This window comes from Aspergillus fijiensis (genome assembly GCF_003184825.1).
Source record: "Aspergillus fijiensis CBS 313.89 unplaced genomic scaffold BO72scaffold_33, whole genome shotgun sequence".
NCBI lineage: Eukaryota > Fungi > Ascomycota > Eurotiomycetes > Eurotiales > Aspergillaceae > Aspergillus > Aspergillus fijiensis.
Window position 1 is genome coordinate 318,081 of NW_024469009.1, and position 13,735 is coordinate 331,815.

Below are 13,735 nucleotides of genomic sequence, written 5' to 3' on the forward strand. Positions count from 1 at the left end.
TGACCGGCTCTGCCGGTTAAATGTTTAGCAGTGAGCCCGGCATCCAGCGCGGCTGCGACCGGAGAAACCGGCAGCTAGAACACAAGGACTTTATGAATTAATGTCGGGATTCGTGTCCTCTTTTCCTTAGCAGCTGGTGCAATTACAAGCAAGTCGTTTCATGAGATTCCCAACCGGACGCAGACGAGTACTCTCTCAAAGCTCGTAATCAAGCCAGGACCATGGTAGTAGAAAGGACACGCTTCAAACTCAGTACGGAGTCACTTCATGAAGCATAGACTGCATTAATATATATCATGGGATATGAGAATATACACAACGACGGGCGCCCGTCCTCTCATCCGGTATAGTATAGACAAAAAACGCGCGACTCATGATGATCCGGTCATCAGTCGTCATAACCCCTTCATAGTAAGACCGTGGAAACATCGGGGGAATATTTCTATCCGCCATGGCGGCGACAGGTTGATCGCGTCTAGCAGCAGCACTCGCAGCATTCGAAGCAGCAGAGACCGGCGCAGCTGGGTTTTGTTAGTTGGATTCGTTGAATGAAAGGTTTGGGGCAGGAACTTACACTCCGCAGCAGACGTCTTCGCCCTCACCACCACCACGGAGGCTCATTTGCATCTGTTCGGGCTGGTTCTGTTGGTTGGTGAAATGGTTAGCTTTAGCTTTGGGGGTTTTGATTGAGGGGGGGGAAGGAGACGTACGGGCTGGCCGGTGACGACCCGCTCGGTGACAGGGGCCTCAGGGCCGGAGGGCTGCTGCATAGTCACGGTGTTGGCATCCCAGGTGGGCTGCTGGGTGGGAGCGGACTCCTTGTTGGACGACTTGAACCAGTTGAACATGGTGAAAATGTGATGAGTGAATGCGCTTGAGTGTGAGTGTTGAAGAGGGAGGTGTGCCGGTAATGAGGATTATTATATTATTGAGGTGGTAGTCGGGTGTCGGCAATTCTGGGAGGGAAAAAAAAGAGAAACAGAACCCACCCACACGGTGGAATCCACCGATTATTTATCTCTTCAAAGTCAATCCGGGGTCCAATGGCCAGGACCCAGTGCGCAGCATCAGCCCTACAGAATAGGCGTCAGCGAAAAGCCAGCGATTCGCGATGACTTCATCGTCGTTGGGCGACAGAGGACTGCTCAGGATGATCGATCATCCATGCGGTCTAGTGCTGTGCTGGCCGGGGGGAAAACTGAGGGACGATGATGTGAGTGGTGAGTGTTTCTATTCTGGACAGGGACGTCCAGGGCGCTTGACGTCAGTGGAGCCAGCCCTGTAAATTGCGAAGAGGGTTGTTGCGGTGAGCGTGCGCGTGGTAGAGGAGAGCGTGGCAGTATGGGTTGTACAGCCATCGGGCCGTCGAAGCGAAGCATGCCAGACACGGGCTGTTGTGCACCGAGCAAAACGAGTGCTAGGCAGCCTCGTTTCGGGCCCCACCCATTATTGCCAGTCTTTGCGCCAGTCATTTCCCCTTCAAGCTTTGGTCAAGCTTTGCTTGGAAGCTTGGCCAATCAACGACGCGCTCTTGGACCCAGCGGCAATGGGGCGGGCTGAAGAAGGATCTTTCTGGCTGTTGGACCGCTCCGCTTGACGTCGCATAGGATACTGTCATACGAATACGTGTTCCCACTGAGGCTGTTGATGGGTGATGGTTCAGCGACGTTTTGACTCAAGTCGAGTTTGTGCACACCTGGCTGGTTTACTAAGTTTCTCAATCCATTCCCCAGTTGGAGATGAACTGGCTCTCTACCGTGAGTCTGTGACAGTTAGATCGTGTGTCGGCTGGTGGGGTCCGCGGACCCCGAGACACGAAGAATCATTCACATTATCGGCGCTAAGTGGTAAGCCGAGAATGTTGTGGCAGCAGTGTTGCCCTTCAATGTCGGTGGCTTAGCCCCTGGCCCCCATTTACACTGCCTCGGAAATAGTCCAGTCTGCACGGATTCAGCGGTGTGTGTGTGTGTGTGTATTTTGACGGTCGAAACTTCGGAAGTCCAAAGCTTCGCCTCGAACAACATTCCCCTACTAGAGTGGGTCAAAGCCCAAAAAAAAGGGACTGGCTCGTCTACAAAGGAGAAAAATCGATCGTGAGGCTGACGCGAGTAGGCACACAATCTATTGAAAGTCTGACCATTCTGCGCAAGGAATGATAAGCACATACAATCCCATCATGCTCTCTACCCGATCCACCCATCCCGTACTCTCACCTCGCAGCTACCACGGGTCGCCTCTACACGCATTGTCTTGTCTGTCTGAAGCGGAAGGGGCAATCACAGTCTCTACACATCGCAATTGGCCCCCATCTCCCGAGCCAGAAGCTGCTGCTTCTCTGACACCGCTTCTCTCGAGCCCCTACAGCACCCGGCGCCACGGGCATATCTCTTGGCCCGCTTGTTAGCGCACCGAGCCAGCGCACACGAGATAATCTTCCAGACAACCACCCCGGTAGTACACACGACCAACCCCGCGACCATCCCCAACAACGCAGGCACCATCGCCGGGATGATGAGACGCCAGAAGTTGGGGTTCGACCGGTGGTGGTGCACGTAGGCGTTCATCGACGGGCCAGCCACGGCAAACGGGGACTTGGCCTCGTTGCTGTTGTAGCGGTGGTGTCCCGACCCATCAGTTGTGACGACCGTGTTGTCGGGCTGAGTGCAGGGTCTATCACCGCAGGCGACGTGGACCTCCGGCGTCGCATGCAAGCTCTTGTGGAGGGCCTTCTTCTGCTCCTTGCGCCAGGACTTGTATTTGCCCACCAGCATCTTCCAGTACTGGGCGTGCCACACCTTGTTGCCGTGGCCGTGGGACGCATGGTAGTGGAGGAGCGGCTCGATGATGATCTGGGAGATAGAGAGGTCGTCTTCGTCGGCGTCGCGAGACAGGCGGACGTGGATCACGCTTGCGGTGGCGGGGCGACCGGTGGAATCAAAGAACTTGACCTCCACGAAGTATATGTCGCCCACCTGGGAGTCGACCCTCGGTGGGAGGTATTCGATGTCCACCCCGTAGGTCAGGAGGACGGTCTCGACGGTGGCGCTGTCAATGTTGCCGTCGTGGTGCATCTGGGCGGGGAGTTGCATGGGGTATCCGGCGGGGAAGATGCTGACGTTGTTGACCAGGAGGGCATTGTGTTCGGTTCGGAGGTTCATTGCCTAGGGACAGTATCAGCTTTCGATCCTGGTCTCTCAGGATAAAGGGAATCTGGGTCCGTACCACGAAGGGCGTCGAGGTTGTGTTCTCAACTAGGCCCTTGTCATCCTCTGGAGAACATTGAAGACACGGCAGGTGGACCTCATGTCCGGTCACAGTGGGAAAAGAGGGACGAGAATTGGGCGCGTTGGACAGGTGCTTTTGCGACGAGTCGCCAGTCTCCGGGACTGGTGAGGCCAATGAGCCCACCACCCAGATACTGGTGACGAGAAAGGAGCGAAGTTGCATTGGGCAAAGAGACGAAGCAATGTACAATGTGAGGGGGTCTGAAACAGTCAACGAGCGACGTGGGGTTAGTGCACAACGTGGATGTGCTGAGCGAAGTTGTCAGTGGATATTCTCATGAATTCATGAAATCAAGACTCGAACTAGTGAGAAATTAATCTCTTGGTCTGGGCTGTCATACAGTTATCAAGGGTGCAGATGCAGTGAATGGAAAAGGGTGGATATGGCTGTAAGGGTAATAGGCAGCCATGTAACAGATCCAGCCCTATAAGGGGAGAGCCTCCCGAGTCCGCTTCCGCGGACCCCGAGGGGCAACGGTAGGGCTGACCGCGTCACCGCACCATCATCTTTCTTTTCTGACTCCTCTGCATGATGACCACCTTCGAGCTAAAGAAAGATGTTCTCATAGATCTCTTGTATCGACCCCACAGACCACTGCTGAATGCTTGAATTGACTGTTGCAGTGGTATCAATCCTGAAGATCGATCCCGTTGGCAGGCCCAGCATTTCGCTCGGAACATTTCCGGCGCCCGACCCATAGTTGGCCCCGTCGCAAAAAGAGTCGCATGACCATTGACTACATTTCTCGGTCCTAATCGATGGGTCCCGCAAAGTGAACGACGGTCTGGTCAGCAAGACGCGTGGTAGTCAACGTGTCTTGAAGCTTCGAGACTCCTACAACTGTTCCAGCCCTGCTTTGACAGACTCCTGTCAAAGCAATCCGACTTTATGAGCAAGCAGTCTGGCATAAGCTTACTGTGCCTTGGTGTACATCATATGACAATTTGACTCAGATGAGTCTGTGGATTCAGACATAATAGATAGGTCAGTTGTGCGATCCTTAGCTACAATATGTCAATGGGCCTCTGCAGAGCTCCCACGAAGAAATCTTGAACTAATCTTTGAGATTTGGACACCCAGTCAGAGTGAGCAGTAAGACTCGGAATATGCACAGCCTATTCAGGAAAACTATTCAACGCTTTTTCGCCATCAAACTGTGAAGAAATCTTGGATCTTTCAGTGGCCGCACACCCTTGAAACCGATCAGGTCCCTGTGTCACATATGGACCTCAGTGCATTATATAAAAAGGGACTAGCTTAGGCAGCAAGCTCATCGAGATGATCCGTGCTTTTTGGCTAGCTATCATCTTGGTCGGCTAACACTACCTCATATGGGGATTTGTCTTAGCACGGGAAACTACCTTAGACAAAATGTCTTAGACTACGAAATTTGAGGCCGATTCACCATTGATAGATTTTCCTTTCGGGGCGAGAGTATCCTGTTTGCCTTACAATGCTACAGCAATATCTACACGCTCTCTAGCCCTGAGCTAAGTCGATGTGGCTGCCTCTATCACAAGAGGAAATGACAATGCGTGGATGAATATATGATGTACGGAAGAGGATGACATTTCAAGAAAGAGTAAGTAGTGCTGTTCTCTATTTCCTCATTAGTCTGTGAGCTGATACCTGGCCAATGCATGGGAATGATATCCCTGGGCGCTACTTTACTTCAACCATGCTCTCAGTCGCCTCAAAAGACCAAAGTTGTTGATCATCAAACAGCACTCTTTATTCTCAAATGAAAGGCGCAAAAGCCTTGCATGAGCCAGGTCAAAGTAAGTTTCTGTCAGAGACAGGATATGAATGTATCGCACCGGTGAATGTAAACTCTGAATGTGGCAGCAACCTGCCGTCCCGCGCTGTTCCACGCCACGACGCTCCGTGCTAGGCTCCTATCAAATTGAGACATCGACGATGCAATGTAACCTCAATCAACCAGCAGGGAACCGCACTGGTGTTCTCTAGGCCGAGGTGAGTCCCCGTTGCTGGCTACTACCATAGGTGGCGGTGGACACGGCTCGATGTGCTAGGAGTCTCAAAAAGCAATACAGTTGACGGCCATTTGGTACAGTAGTTGCGTTTCACTGGCGCCTAAAGTTGAGACGTAGTAAGTCACTTGCGGAGATACTCTTGCCGTTCTTTTCGGGGCAATGCCATTCAATACCTGTCACCGTTTGATTCCTCGAGCGTCGCTCACAACTCCACAACCCGTGGAAGTCAACTGCGCGCTTCCTTTTCTGTACTCCTCGGGAAATTCCCATGAATTTCTCGAGTTGTGTCTCCTGAGCATGGTCTGAGCTCATAAATTTAGAAAATCATCTGCCAGCAAGCTGCCTTTGCAGTAGTCTTTTATCTGAACCCATCTTGCGACTCCTGTAGGATTAAGGAAAAATGCCCTAGCCAGTCGCGCCCCGAACTGTGTGCTACTGCAACACCAAAACCCCGATGCCTGCCATTTGGCTGCGCATTCGGCTACAGATCTGACGACGCTGACACCAGATGCAACATACTCGTGCCCGGAGATGCATCTGGGTCATTAACAGCCGTGTAAGGTGCAACGTCCCTTGAATTTCAACACCCTCAGGTTCTATAAATGATCTGAATGGCACGACTCCAGTAAAGCCTGGATCCAGAAACGTTCTAGGAAATCCGCGGAATTATTATACCATTCCACTCTACCAACATGAACACCGACCCTCAACGACCCTCAACTTATCGTGATTCACCTTGCTCCCAGACCCTCCGTCCCTACTTGGCCTGCCGGCCCTTCTCAGGATTGGCCAAAATCTCCGCGTTCCACCGCGGATCTTCCGACTCCTTCACAGGCGCCCAACCGAGTTGAATCTTGAAAGCCCCACGATCAGCACACTTCCACCCATCAGTCCCCACGACACGGAAGTACAAAAACGCACCTGCATCACCTTCTGATCCCAGTCCTTGGTGAAGCTTTTGACTTTCCCATCGCTGATCTCAAAGATGGCCGCCGCGCTCCACTGCGCCCGCTTAGGGGGGTCGGATCTCTCGATCCCCTTGTACGGCTTCCCCGCATGCGACCCCTCGGCGGTGTACCGCAGCAGGACGTGACCGTCCTTGGCCCAGGCCTGATCGTACCGCACGATGTGCAGGTCGTTGACCGACTGCATGACGGTGGCGTGCGAGTCGGCGTAGTCCATCGGGGTGCAGCAGCCGGGAAATGTGGACGGGCTCCAGAACCAGCTGTCTGGGTGGCAGAGGTGGCGGACGGACTCGGCGCCGTGGTTCTCGGTCGGGGAGTAGGCGATGGCCATGTACTGCTTTGCGGTGGTGATGTTGCGCTAGAGTGAGGGTGGTGGGTGAGTATGGTTAGTTTGGGGTCTTTTATGGTGTGGCTTGTGTTGCTTGGGAGGATTGGTGGTGAATGGGCGGGACTATACCTCTTCTTCGGGGGTTTGTGAGGCGGAGATTATGGTTGGCGGTGCTTGAGCGCTCGGAGACATGGTGGCTGTCTTGAACGTACTTCAGCTGCTGTGAGGCCTTGTAGAGACGATTGAGAAGATGTGAGGTTTTCCTCGCATTGATAGCATGGGCAGTGTGTGTTTACATGGAGCGATTTCGCTCTGGGCTGTTTCGGTGGGCGGGAGGTCCCGGAGTCATTATGACGTGCATGATGGTATCTCAACGACAGGTTTGTTGAACCACAGTATTGTTATTGGAGCCAATGATGGGTTATCAAGATGATGCTCTGTGCTATCTTGTTCATTTCGTTATCCGGTTCTTGTACCTTGCGACTTGACTGTGGAGTTGAGGGGCCCCCGGTCCTCGTGCCGAGTTAAGCATGTTGATGCTTGTCCAGATATTGCTGTGTAAGCAAAAGGGCCTTGCTTATCGAACTTTATTATAGTCAAACTAGGGATTATACCCCACTGAGTCCGTCGTTTGCTGTCAAACGGCGTGGAGAATGGATGATGTGGGTGGGGGCTTCGCCAGGCAAGACGAATGCGTCGCTGCATGCATCTACACAAATCGTTATCGTCCATCTTTGGCTCAGTTGCGCATGAGAATCCTTGTAATGCTATGTTGCATGGTAATAGCTGTCATGAGAGTTTACCTTCTATATCAAGTCCTGTGGTTCTGAACGACTCAATCTTTCAGTTGTTCATGCTACTGTCATATTCTGTATTGTCGAAACAGCACTGGGCCCACTAAACCACTTTCGACAGTGCGGGGCAATGGTCCCTGACAGCCCAAACAACACAACTCCGAGTCTTTGACCAGCTTGCGGCCATCCTGACAATCCTACTTGTACGTGTTTTCGCCAGTGCTCCTCCGGTGACGTATGTTCACTCTCTATAAGATGCAGGCGCCTCTTTACTCCGAACTGAGAGTCGATGAGAAAGGAGCCTCACCACTCTCCCCGCCATCAATCAATCGCCTCCAGCAAGTCCCTCTCGCACCTTCACCCTCTCATGCGGATCATGCGATTTATTCTATGACGACGCTGCGGCTGGTTTGTTGCGCAAGCCGTCATGCGCAAGCCCTTTTCTACCCCAGGGAACAAATAGTATTCCAGCATTAGGGCACGGGTGATATGCCAGGGAAAGAAGAAATATCAAGGCCAGCATGGACATGGCAAACTTTCCACGTCTTGATTAGCCCCTTTCTCGTAACAAACCTCTTTCAGGCATACAGCATATCTTGACTATGTTCAAAACGATGAGAAGCTCCCTCATGCGCGAAAACAAAGACTGTCCTTGGCTTGGCTGAGGCAGCCGTGCCCGGTTTGTTATTAACAATCCCAGCCTCTAACTATGACTATTACACCCAAGAAGGGGGTTGGAAATGAGATTTCATGTAGGGGCAGAAACGCATGATCGGAAACGATGCAGGGTGTCATACCATCTCCGATGACCCCTCCATGCATTACTTTAGTGCAGATCATCGCCGGTAATACTAATACCGGTGAGCGCAAGCATGCTAAGTTACTACTGCCCCGCAACTTCCCTCCTCCATCAACAAACATCCCACCATCACCACCACCGCCGCAACAACACATCCAACAACTGCTACGCAGAAGCCATGGCGCCTCGAAAAGCTCTCTTCGTCATTGACATCCAGAAAGAGCTTGCCGTCGATCCCACAACCAGAGTCCCGCATGCGGATCGAGTCATCGCGTCCGCCGAGGGAACCCTCAACGCCGTCCGGTCGGTCATCGATTCCTGCCGCGAGAAGAGCCAACCATCTCCGTGGGCTATCTATTTCATTCAGCACGAAGAAAGCTCTGCGAGTGGGACGCTGCTGCGGGGCAGCGAGCCGTGGGAACTGGTGTTCACCCCGCGGGTGGATGTCGAGGAGGAAATCGTGGTCGCGAAGAAGACTGGTTAGTATCTGCTTACCGGACTCTGCGCATGACGGTACGTTGACAATGGGTGGAAAACTCCAGGCAACACGTTCGAGTCGAATCCTACCCTCTCGACGCGCCTCCGCAATGCCGATATCAACGAAATAGTGGCTCTGGGTCTGCAAAGTGAGAAGTGTGTCGAAGCGACCTGCAAGGGTGCGTTGGCGGCGGGGTTCCGCGTGACTCTCCTTGCTGGCGCGCACTCGACATACGACTCGGAGGGAAAGACGGCAACAGAGCTCGAGCGCGAGGTTGAGCGGCGTCTGTCGACTCGTGGGGCTCGTGTGTTGCGGTGGGAAGAGGCGGCTTCACAGTGGGTTCAGGAGCAGCGTCGATAGATTGGTTGTGGCCTGTGCGGGCATGTTTTTACCAGCATCCTTTTCTAGTTGAAGACTTAAGCTAGCATCTGCTTTCAGGTGAAATGTCATTTAAGTTAGTCACAAGCAGTAGTTAACTGAGATTGAAGCTTTCTACCTTGACTGCATCGGAGTTCCAGGGAACTTATGTTGATGATGGATCATGGAGAGGACGAAGATGAAAGGAGGGAAGTCTAAGAAAAAAAGATTGCGATGAAGGCTCACACATGTACCCCGCTTACACTAGCTCTACTCGCTCAGTCCCACAAGCAAGACCAAAGTAGAGTATTCATTGGAGGCAGTCAAGATTCTTGACTAGGTGAGTATTCACTATTTAAATTTATGCGTCTGTCTTGATGAGTCAGCTGCACAGAGCTCACGTCATTAGTATTGTGAGACTGACACCTTGCCGAAAGAAGAAGGTGCTCCGGTGGCAGACTTGCCGAAAGTGAATTCTCGACGCTGCCACTTCGCCTCCATTACACCCTTACACACCACCCACCTAAACTACAGTAGTTACTCTCAAGCTAGGCAAGCTGCACATATGGTATCATTAGTAGTCAATAGCTGTGCCCCACTGGATGCAGAGTTCCAACAGCAAGGTTTTGAGCGCGTGCCAGCGTTGTCGACGCCAGAAGCTCAAGGTACGCATCCGATCGGAAAACCTCGTCTCCTGTCCCCTGTGTTGATGGACTTCAAAGTGTGATGTTCAGCGACCATGCACTCTTTGCCTCAGGGCAGGGGCGCATTGTACACCAGGTTCAACTAGTCGCTGGAGGCCATATAGTCCTGTAGCTGCCTATCCAGCCCCCGACCGCCTCCCCGTGCAGCAGCATTCTTGCCAAGAAGCCAGCCCAGTTACTGCTCAACAGACAAATGACACCTCGGAGGCTAGAAGCGCAACAGCAACTGATGAATGCTGGCAATCAAGCTCGATGCTCTCTCTAGTGGATGGGGTAAGTTCCTCTATGATATGGAAACGGGAGCAAAGGCTCAAAATGTCTAGGCTTTTCGATTGCACAACACCCCCGCGCCACCGGATCGCACAACAACAGCTATCCCAGGAGGTGATGTACGATATAATAGCCCGGTGGTCCCCAACACTGGAGTTGATGCAGCACCTTCATCGAGCAAGGAACCCTCTCTGTTCACGCGACAATATGTCCACAACGGTTTGTCCTTGTCTGCCACCGAACTTCTATCATTGATGCCCCCATATGAAGCTGCGAGCTTGCTCGTGGACACGTACTTTGACCGCGCCCACTGGTTCATGTTGATCTTCCAGCAAGATGACTTCCGGCAGCGATGGCCCAAGCTCTATCAGCGCCACCCGGGCCGACCAGCAGAATATTCCAATGCCGCGTTTTTGTCCACCTTTCTCGTGGTCATCGCCATCGGGATTCACTACGTGGGCCCATATCGGCAATCACTACTAACCAGACACGGCGTCGCTTCAAGTCTGAAAGACCGTATCCTGTCTTGTGTAAGAGCCAAACTTTTGGACGTTATGTCACTCGGCTCGCTGGAAGCAGCGCAGACCTGCGTACTGCTAGGGACCTACTACTTGTACCATGGCTCTCCTCGTCTGGCATGGCCTGTGTGCGGTTGCGGACTCCGCATTGCACAGGCCTTGCATCTGCATCGCCGGTTACGGCCTTTGGAGTCCCCCGATTTTCGCCAGCAGTATGAAACGCGGAAGCGGTGTTGGTGGGCTATATATGAGATCGAGACTTTTTCTGCCGTGGTATACGGCTATCCGCACAGTATATGGGATGCTGATTGCGACGTGGAGCCCTTGGATCCATCAGCCAAGCTGCAGGCGGTGCAAAGTCCGAGAATATTCGACGAACTTCAAGCGCCCAATACAACATTGCTGTCATACAAACGCCTCATGTCTGAGCTATCAGTGGTAACAAAAGCAGCACTGGGCGAGTTGTATCGCACCAAGACTTCTCCGGTGGAAGATGGAAAACCGCTTAGGTCGCGAGAGGGCTTACAGGACACCCTCCAAGCAGTGGCTAAATACAACTCGCGCTTACAGCAGTGGCAAGCTAGGCTTCCCCTCGAACTTCAATGGGACCGAATCTCCGACCACGCGAACTACTCGACCCCAGAGGAGATAGATTGCGATATCGGAGCGACGGGACCGCGCTTCGAGAGCCACATCTATCAGCTACAGGCTATGGCTTTGATGCTGGCGTACGAGAATGCCATGATTCTTACGCACAGGCCTCTTCTGTCTTACAAACTGCACAGCAGCACGGACTCTGTGGCTCCCCGGGCGGGCTCGGACCAAGCTGATCAGCCAAAGCCTACCCCATTCGTCTCGTCACTGGAGGCCTGTCGTACTGCAGCGCTGAGAATGTCCTCTATCCAGTCAAGTCCAGTTCTGAAGCTTGTCGCCGAGACCTACGCTGTGACCTTCGTCAGCATACATACCTTTACCGCGGGAGTCACCCTGGGTATTCTGTGCAGCATGGACCCCTTGAGCCAGCAGTCCAGTGCTTCCAAGCTAGCCCTTCAGAATGTGATGGAGATACAGGAGACGCTGAAATCGCGCTCGGTGGTGGCGGAGCAAGGACTAGACATCCTCCAGCGACTGACCAAGCTTATAATGCAGAAGGAGCTGGACATGCTGCTGGGTAAGAGTAAACGCACGACTACGCAATCCAGCAGTCCTAGGAGACCATCCAATCAAGGTTTGCCTGACGAGCTACAAGTTCTCACTGGGGACGTCACATCCGAGGTCTCTACTTCGGAGGGCGTAGCGACCCTTGACCGTGGTACCCCCAGCGCCCTGCCGGGTCCAGATGACATCTTGTACACCAATGACCCTGCAATGACGGATGCCCTGCACGACTTCGATCAAGGTTGTATTTCTCATTCCTCTATCATACTTCAAGCTAACACATGGTCTAGCATTGCTATCCTATGCCCCTCAAGCCTGCGGAGAACAGGAACAGACGGCAGAAAATCCGATTCTGTGGCCGCCAACCGTGGACGGCTTTCCAATCCTGGAACAGACGTGGTTATGGGATCTCGACAACGATCCCTTCTTTCACGCCGACCTCGGACCTTGACCGCGAATTGCAGAGTCAATTCTGTGGAACTAGAAACCCATGAGTGCTCAAATCTCGAAGCAAAATCACCGAACCTAATAGCCGCCTGTGGTACCCTCCTCCGCCATCGGCTTAAACCACACCTCCACAGGCTCATTTCCAACCCCCCGCTTCCTGGCCTCCTCCAGAATGGCGACCGTGGCCGTGGCCCCGATCCGCGTCACACCCAAGCTCATCACATGCAGCAGATCATCCAACGTCCTCACGCCCCCGGCAGCCTTAATCTGCACCTTCTCCGCGGACTTCTCCCGCATCAACTTCAAATGCGCGACAGTCGCACCCTTGTAATTATACGACCCATCCCCCTGCTTGACGAACCCATACCCAGTTGAAGTCTTGACAAACGCTACTTCCAGCTGCGAGCAGATCTCACACAGCCGGGCAATCTGCTCGGGCTGGAGGTAATCATTCTCGAAGATGACCTTGAGGGCGGCCCCGTTGGCGACGACAGCCGCGTTGATCCGACGGATCTCCTCCGTGACGTACGCCCAGTCGCCGCCGAGGACCTTGCCGACGTTGACGACCATGTCGATCTCGGCGCCGCCCGCCTGGGCCGCGGCGGTGGCCTCGAGGACTTTGATCTCGGTCGTGCTGTTGCCGTGCGGGAACCCGATGACCGGGCAGATGAGGACGTCCGAGCCGGCGAGTTCTTGCTTGGCGAGCGGGATGGCGTAGGGCTTGACGCAGGCGGTGGCGACGTGGTGGGCGCGGGCGATCTGCAGGCCGGCGCGGATGTCGGCGTCGGTCATGGTCGGGTGCAGGAGGGAGTGGTCAATCATTTTGGCCAGCTGGGGCAGGGTCACGGTGATTTTGTTGGACATGGTTGTGAGGTCTTGTTTGGATAGGCTGGTAGACTGAGCTGATGAAGTTGTATTGAAGATTGCTTGGGGTGTCGTGGGGAGTTGGGGTGTTTTATATCCAGGCTGCAAGTACATAAGGTCTGAGCGTCTTCCGGTGGAGGACCTTCCATATTGGGTAATTCCTTCCACCGGTGCAGTTCACAAGTTGTCTGCTGAGAATTCGTTCAAGATGCGGAGATATCGATCTCTTCTGGAGTCTGCAACTCTTATTCAGTATGCTATACGGTTTGTCAGCTCCAGTTACAAAGTAATAACACGGGGGAAAGGACCCTTGCAGACTGCCTCATACTCGTAGTAGTTAGTAGCAGGCCGGAAAACCCGATCGAGGCCAAATTGACCTGCCCCACGGGGAGGCGGATTAGGGCTCGGCACACGTTCCGTTGGCGCTGCCGATCAGCCAAGCTAAGTATTATCAAATTGGATATCCTGCACAGTATACAGGCGAAGGGATCATGAAAATTCGCGAATCGACGTTCGGTCTGTCGATCTCGATCTCAACGATCAGAGCAGAACCTTGCCAGCTGGATGATCAATCCCCAGCCGAGAAAAGCTCGAATGCTGTCGTCTCAACGTCCCACTGCGGACACCTGCCCACGACCCCCTTTGTAAGCATTCCAAATCGCTGATTGAACACCAGTGCCTGAGGACGAACAAAGGCCTGGACCACAGCCCCGGGTTTTCCGCAGGATGCAAAAGAAGGGGGCGGCACCTGTACCCACGGATGGCTTTGGACAG

At 53.4% G+C, this 13,735-nt stretch overlaps 6 protein-coding genes across 6 annotated transcripts; 2 read left to right on the forward strand and 4 right to left on the reverse strand.

The window, feature by feature from the left end:
• Nucleotides 1-475: 475 nt before the first annotated feature.
• On the reverse strand, nucleotides 476-848 carry BO72DRAFT_497697 (uncharacterized protein; the record flags this gene model as incomplete). The annotated part of the gene is made up of 3 exons (XM_040948716.1): nucleotides 476-521; nucleotides 575-642; nucleotides 711-848. 3 exons carry the CDS (start codon nucleotides 846-848, stop codon nucleotides 476-478), a joined length of 252 nt encoding a protein of 83 aa, XP_040799978.1.
• A 1,244-nt stretch (nucleotides 849-2,092) lies between these two features.
• On the reverse strand, nucleotides 2,093-3,611 carry BO72DRAFT_157207 (uncharacterized protein). The gene is made up of 2 exons (XM_040939274.1): nucleotides 3,223-3,611; nucleotides 2,093-3,161 (listed from the first exon to the last, which is right to left on the reverse strand). Exons 1-2 carry the CDS (start codon nucleotides 3,445-3,447, stop codon nucleotides 2,286-2,288), a joined length of 1,101 nt encoding a protein of 366 aa, XP_040799979.1. The 5' UTR covers nucleotides 3,448-3,611; the 3' UTR covers nucleotides 2,093-2,285.
• Nucleotides 3,612-5,813: 2,202 nt separating this feature from the next.
• BO72DRAFT_157203 (uncharacterized protein) lies at nucleotides 5,814-6,897 on the reverse strand. Its single transcript, XM_040939273.1, has 3 exons — nucleotides 6,702-6,897; nucleotides 6,201-6,602; nucleotides 5,814-6,132 (listed from the first exon to the last, which is right to left on the reverse strand). The coding sequence occupies exons 1-3, from the start codon at nucleotides 6,762-6,764 to the stop codon at nucleotides 6,037-6,039; spliced, it is 561 nt and encodes a 186-aa protein (XP_040799980.1). The 5' UTR covers nucleotides 6,765-6,897; the 3' UTR covers nucleotides 5,814-6,036.
• Nucleotides 6,898-8,343: 1,446 nt separating this feature from the next.
• Nucleotides 8,344-9,003, forward strand: BO72DRAFT_469739 (Isochorismatase hydrolase; the record flags this gene model as incomplete). The annotated part of the gene is made up of 2 exons (XM_040946979.1): nucleotides 8,344-8,644; nucleotides 8,708-9,003. The coding sequence occupies 2 exons, from the start codon at nucleotides 8,344-8,346 to the stop codon at nucleotides 9,001-9,003; spliced, it is 597 nt and encodes a 198-aa protein (XP_040799981.1).
• Nucleotides 9,004-9,533: 530 nt separating this feature from the next.
• BO72DRAFT_157285 (transcription factor domain-containing protein) lies at nucleotides 9,534-12,138 on the forward strand. Its single transcript, XM_040939275.1, has 4 exons — nucleotides 9,534-9,665; nucleotides 9,723-9,977; nucleotides 10,028-11,891; nucleotides 11,941-12,138. The coding sequence occupies exons 1-4, from the start codon at nucleotides 9,603-9,605 to the stop codon at nucleotides 12,099-12,101; spliced, it is 2,343 nt and encodes a 780-aa protein (XP_040799982.1). The 5' UTR covers nucleotides 9,534-9,602; the 3' UTR covers nucleotides 12,102-12,138.
• Nucleotides 11,939-12,997, reverse strand: BO72DRAFT_449401 (2-deoxyribose-5-phosphate aldolase). Its single transcript, XM_040945013.1, has one exon. The coding sequence runs from the start codon at nucleotides 12,959-12,961 to the stop codon at nucleotides 12,176-12,178; it is 786 nt and encodes a 261-aa protein (XP_040799983.1). The 5' UTR covers nucleotides 12,962-12,997; the 3' UTR covers nucleotides 11,939-12,175.
• Nucleotides 12,998-13,735: the final 738 nt, after the last annotated feature.

Bases quoted from the DNA above. Each gene is read 5' to 3' on its own strand.
- BO72DRAFT_157203 (XM_040939273.1), bottom strand. From the start codon at position 6,764: ATGTCTCCGAGCGCTCAAGCACCGCCAACCATAATCTCCGCCTCACAA. The intron at 6,603-6,701 runs GTATAGTCCCGC...CCCTCACTCTAG, and splicing joins CACAAACCCCCGAAGAAGAG to CGCAACATCACCACCGCAAA. The intron at 6,133-6,200 runs GTGCGTTTTTGT...GGGGCTTTCAAG, and splicing joins GGGATCAGAAGGTGATGCAG to ATTCAACTCGGTTGGGCGCC.
- BO72DRAFT_449401 (XM_040945013.1), bottom strand. From the start codon at position 12,961: ATGTCCAACAAAATCACCGTGACCCTGCCCCAGCTGGCCAAAATGATT.
- BO72DRAFT_157285 (XM_040939275.1), top strand. From the start codon at position 9,603: ATGCAGAGTTCCAACAGCAAGGTTTTGAGCGCGTGCCAGCGTTGTCGA. The intron at 9,666-9,722 runs GTACGCATCCGA...TGGACTTCAAAG, and splicing joins GTCGACGCCAGAAGCTCAAG to TGTGATGTTCAGCGACCATG. The intron at 11,892-11,940 runs GTTGTATTTCTC...CACATGGTCTAG, and splicing joins CCTGCACGACTTCGATCAAG to CATTGCTATCCTATGCCCCT.
- BO72DRAFT_157207 (XM_040939274.1), bottom strand. From the start codon at position 3,447: ATGCAACTTCGCTCCTTTCTCGTCACCAGTATCTGGGTGGTGGGCTCA. The intron at 3,162-3,222 runs GTACGGACCCAG...TACTGTCCCTAG, and splicing joins CAACCTCGACGCCCTTCGTG to GCAATGAACCTCCGAACCGA.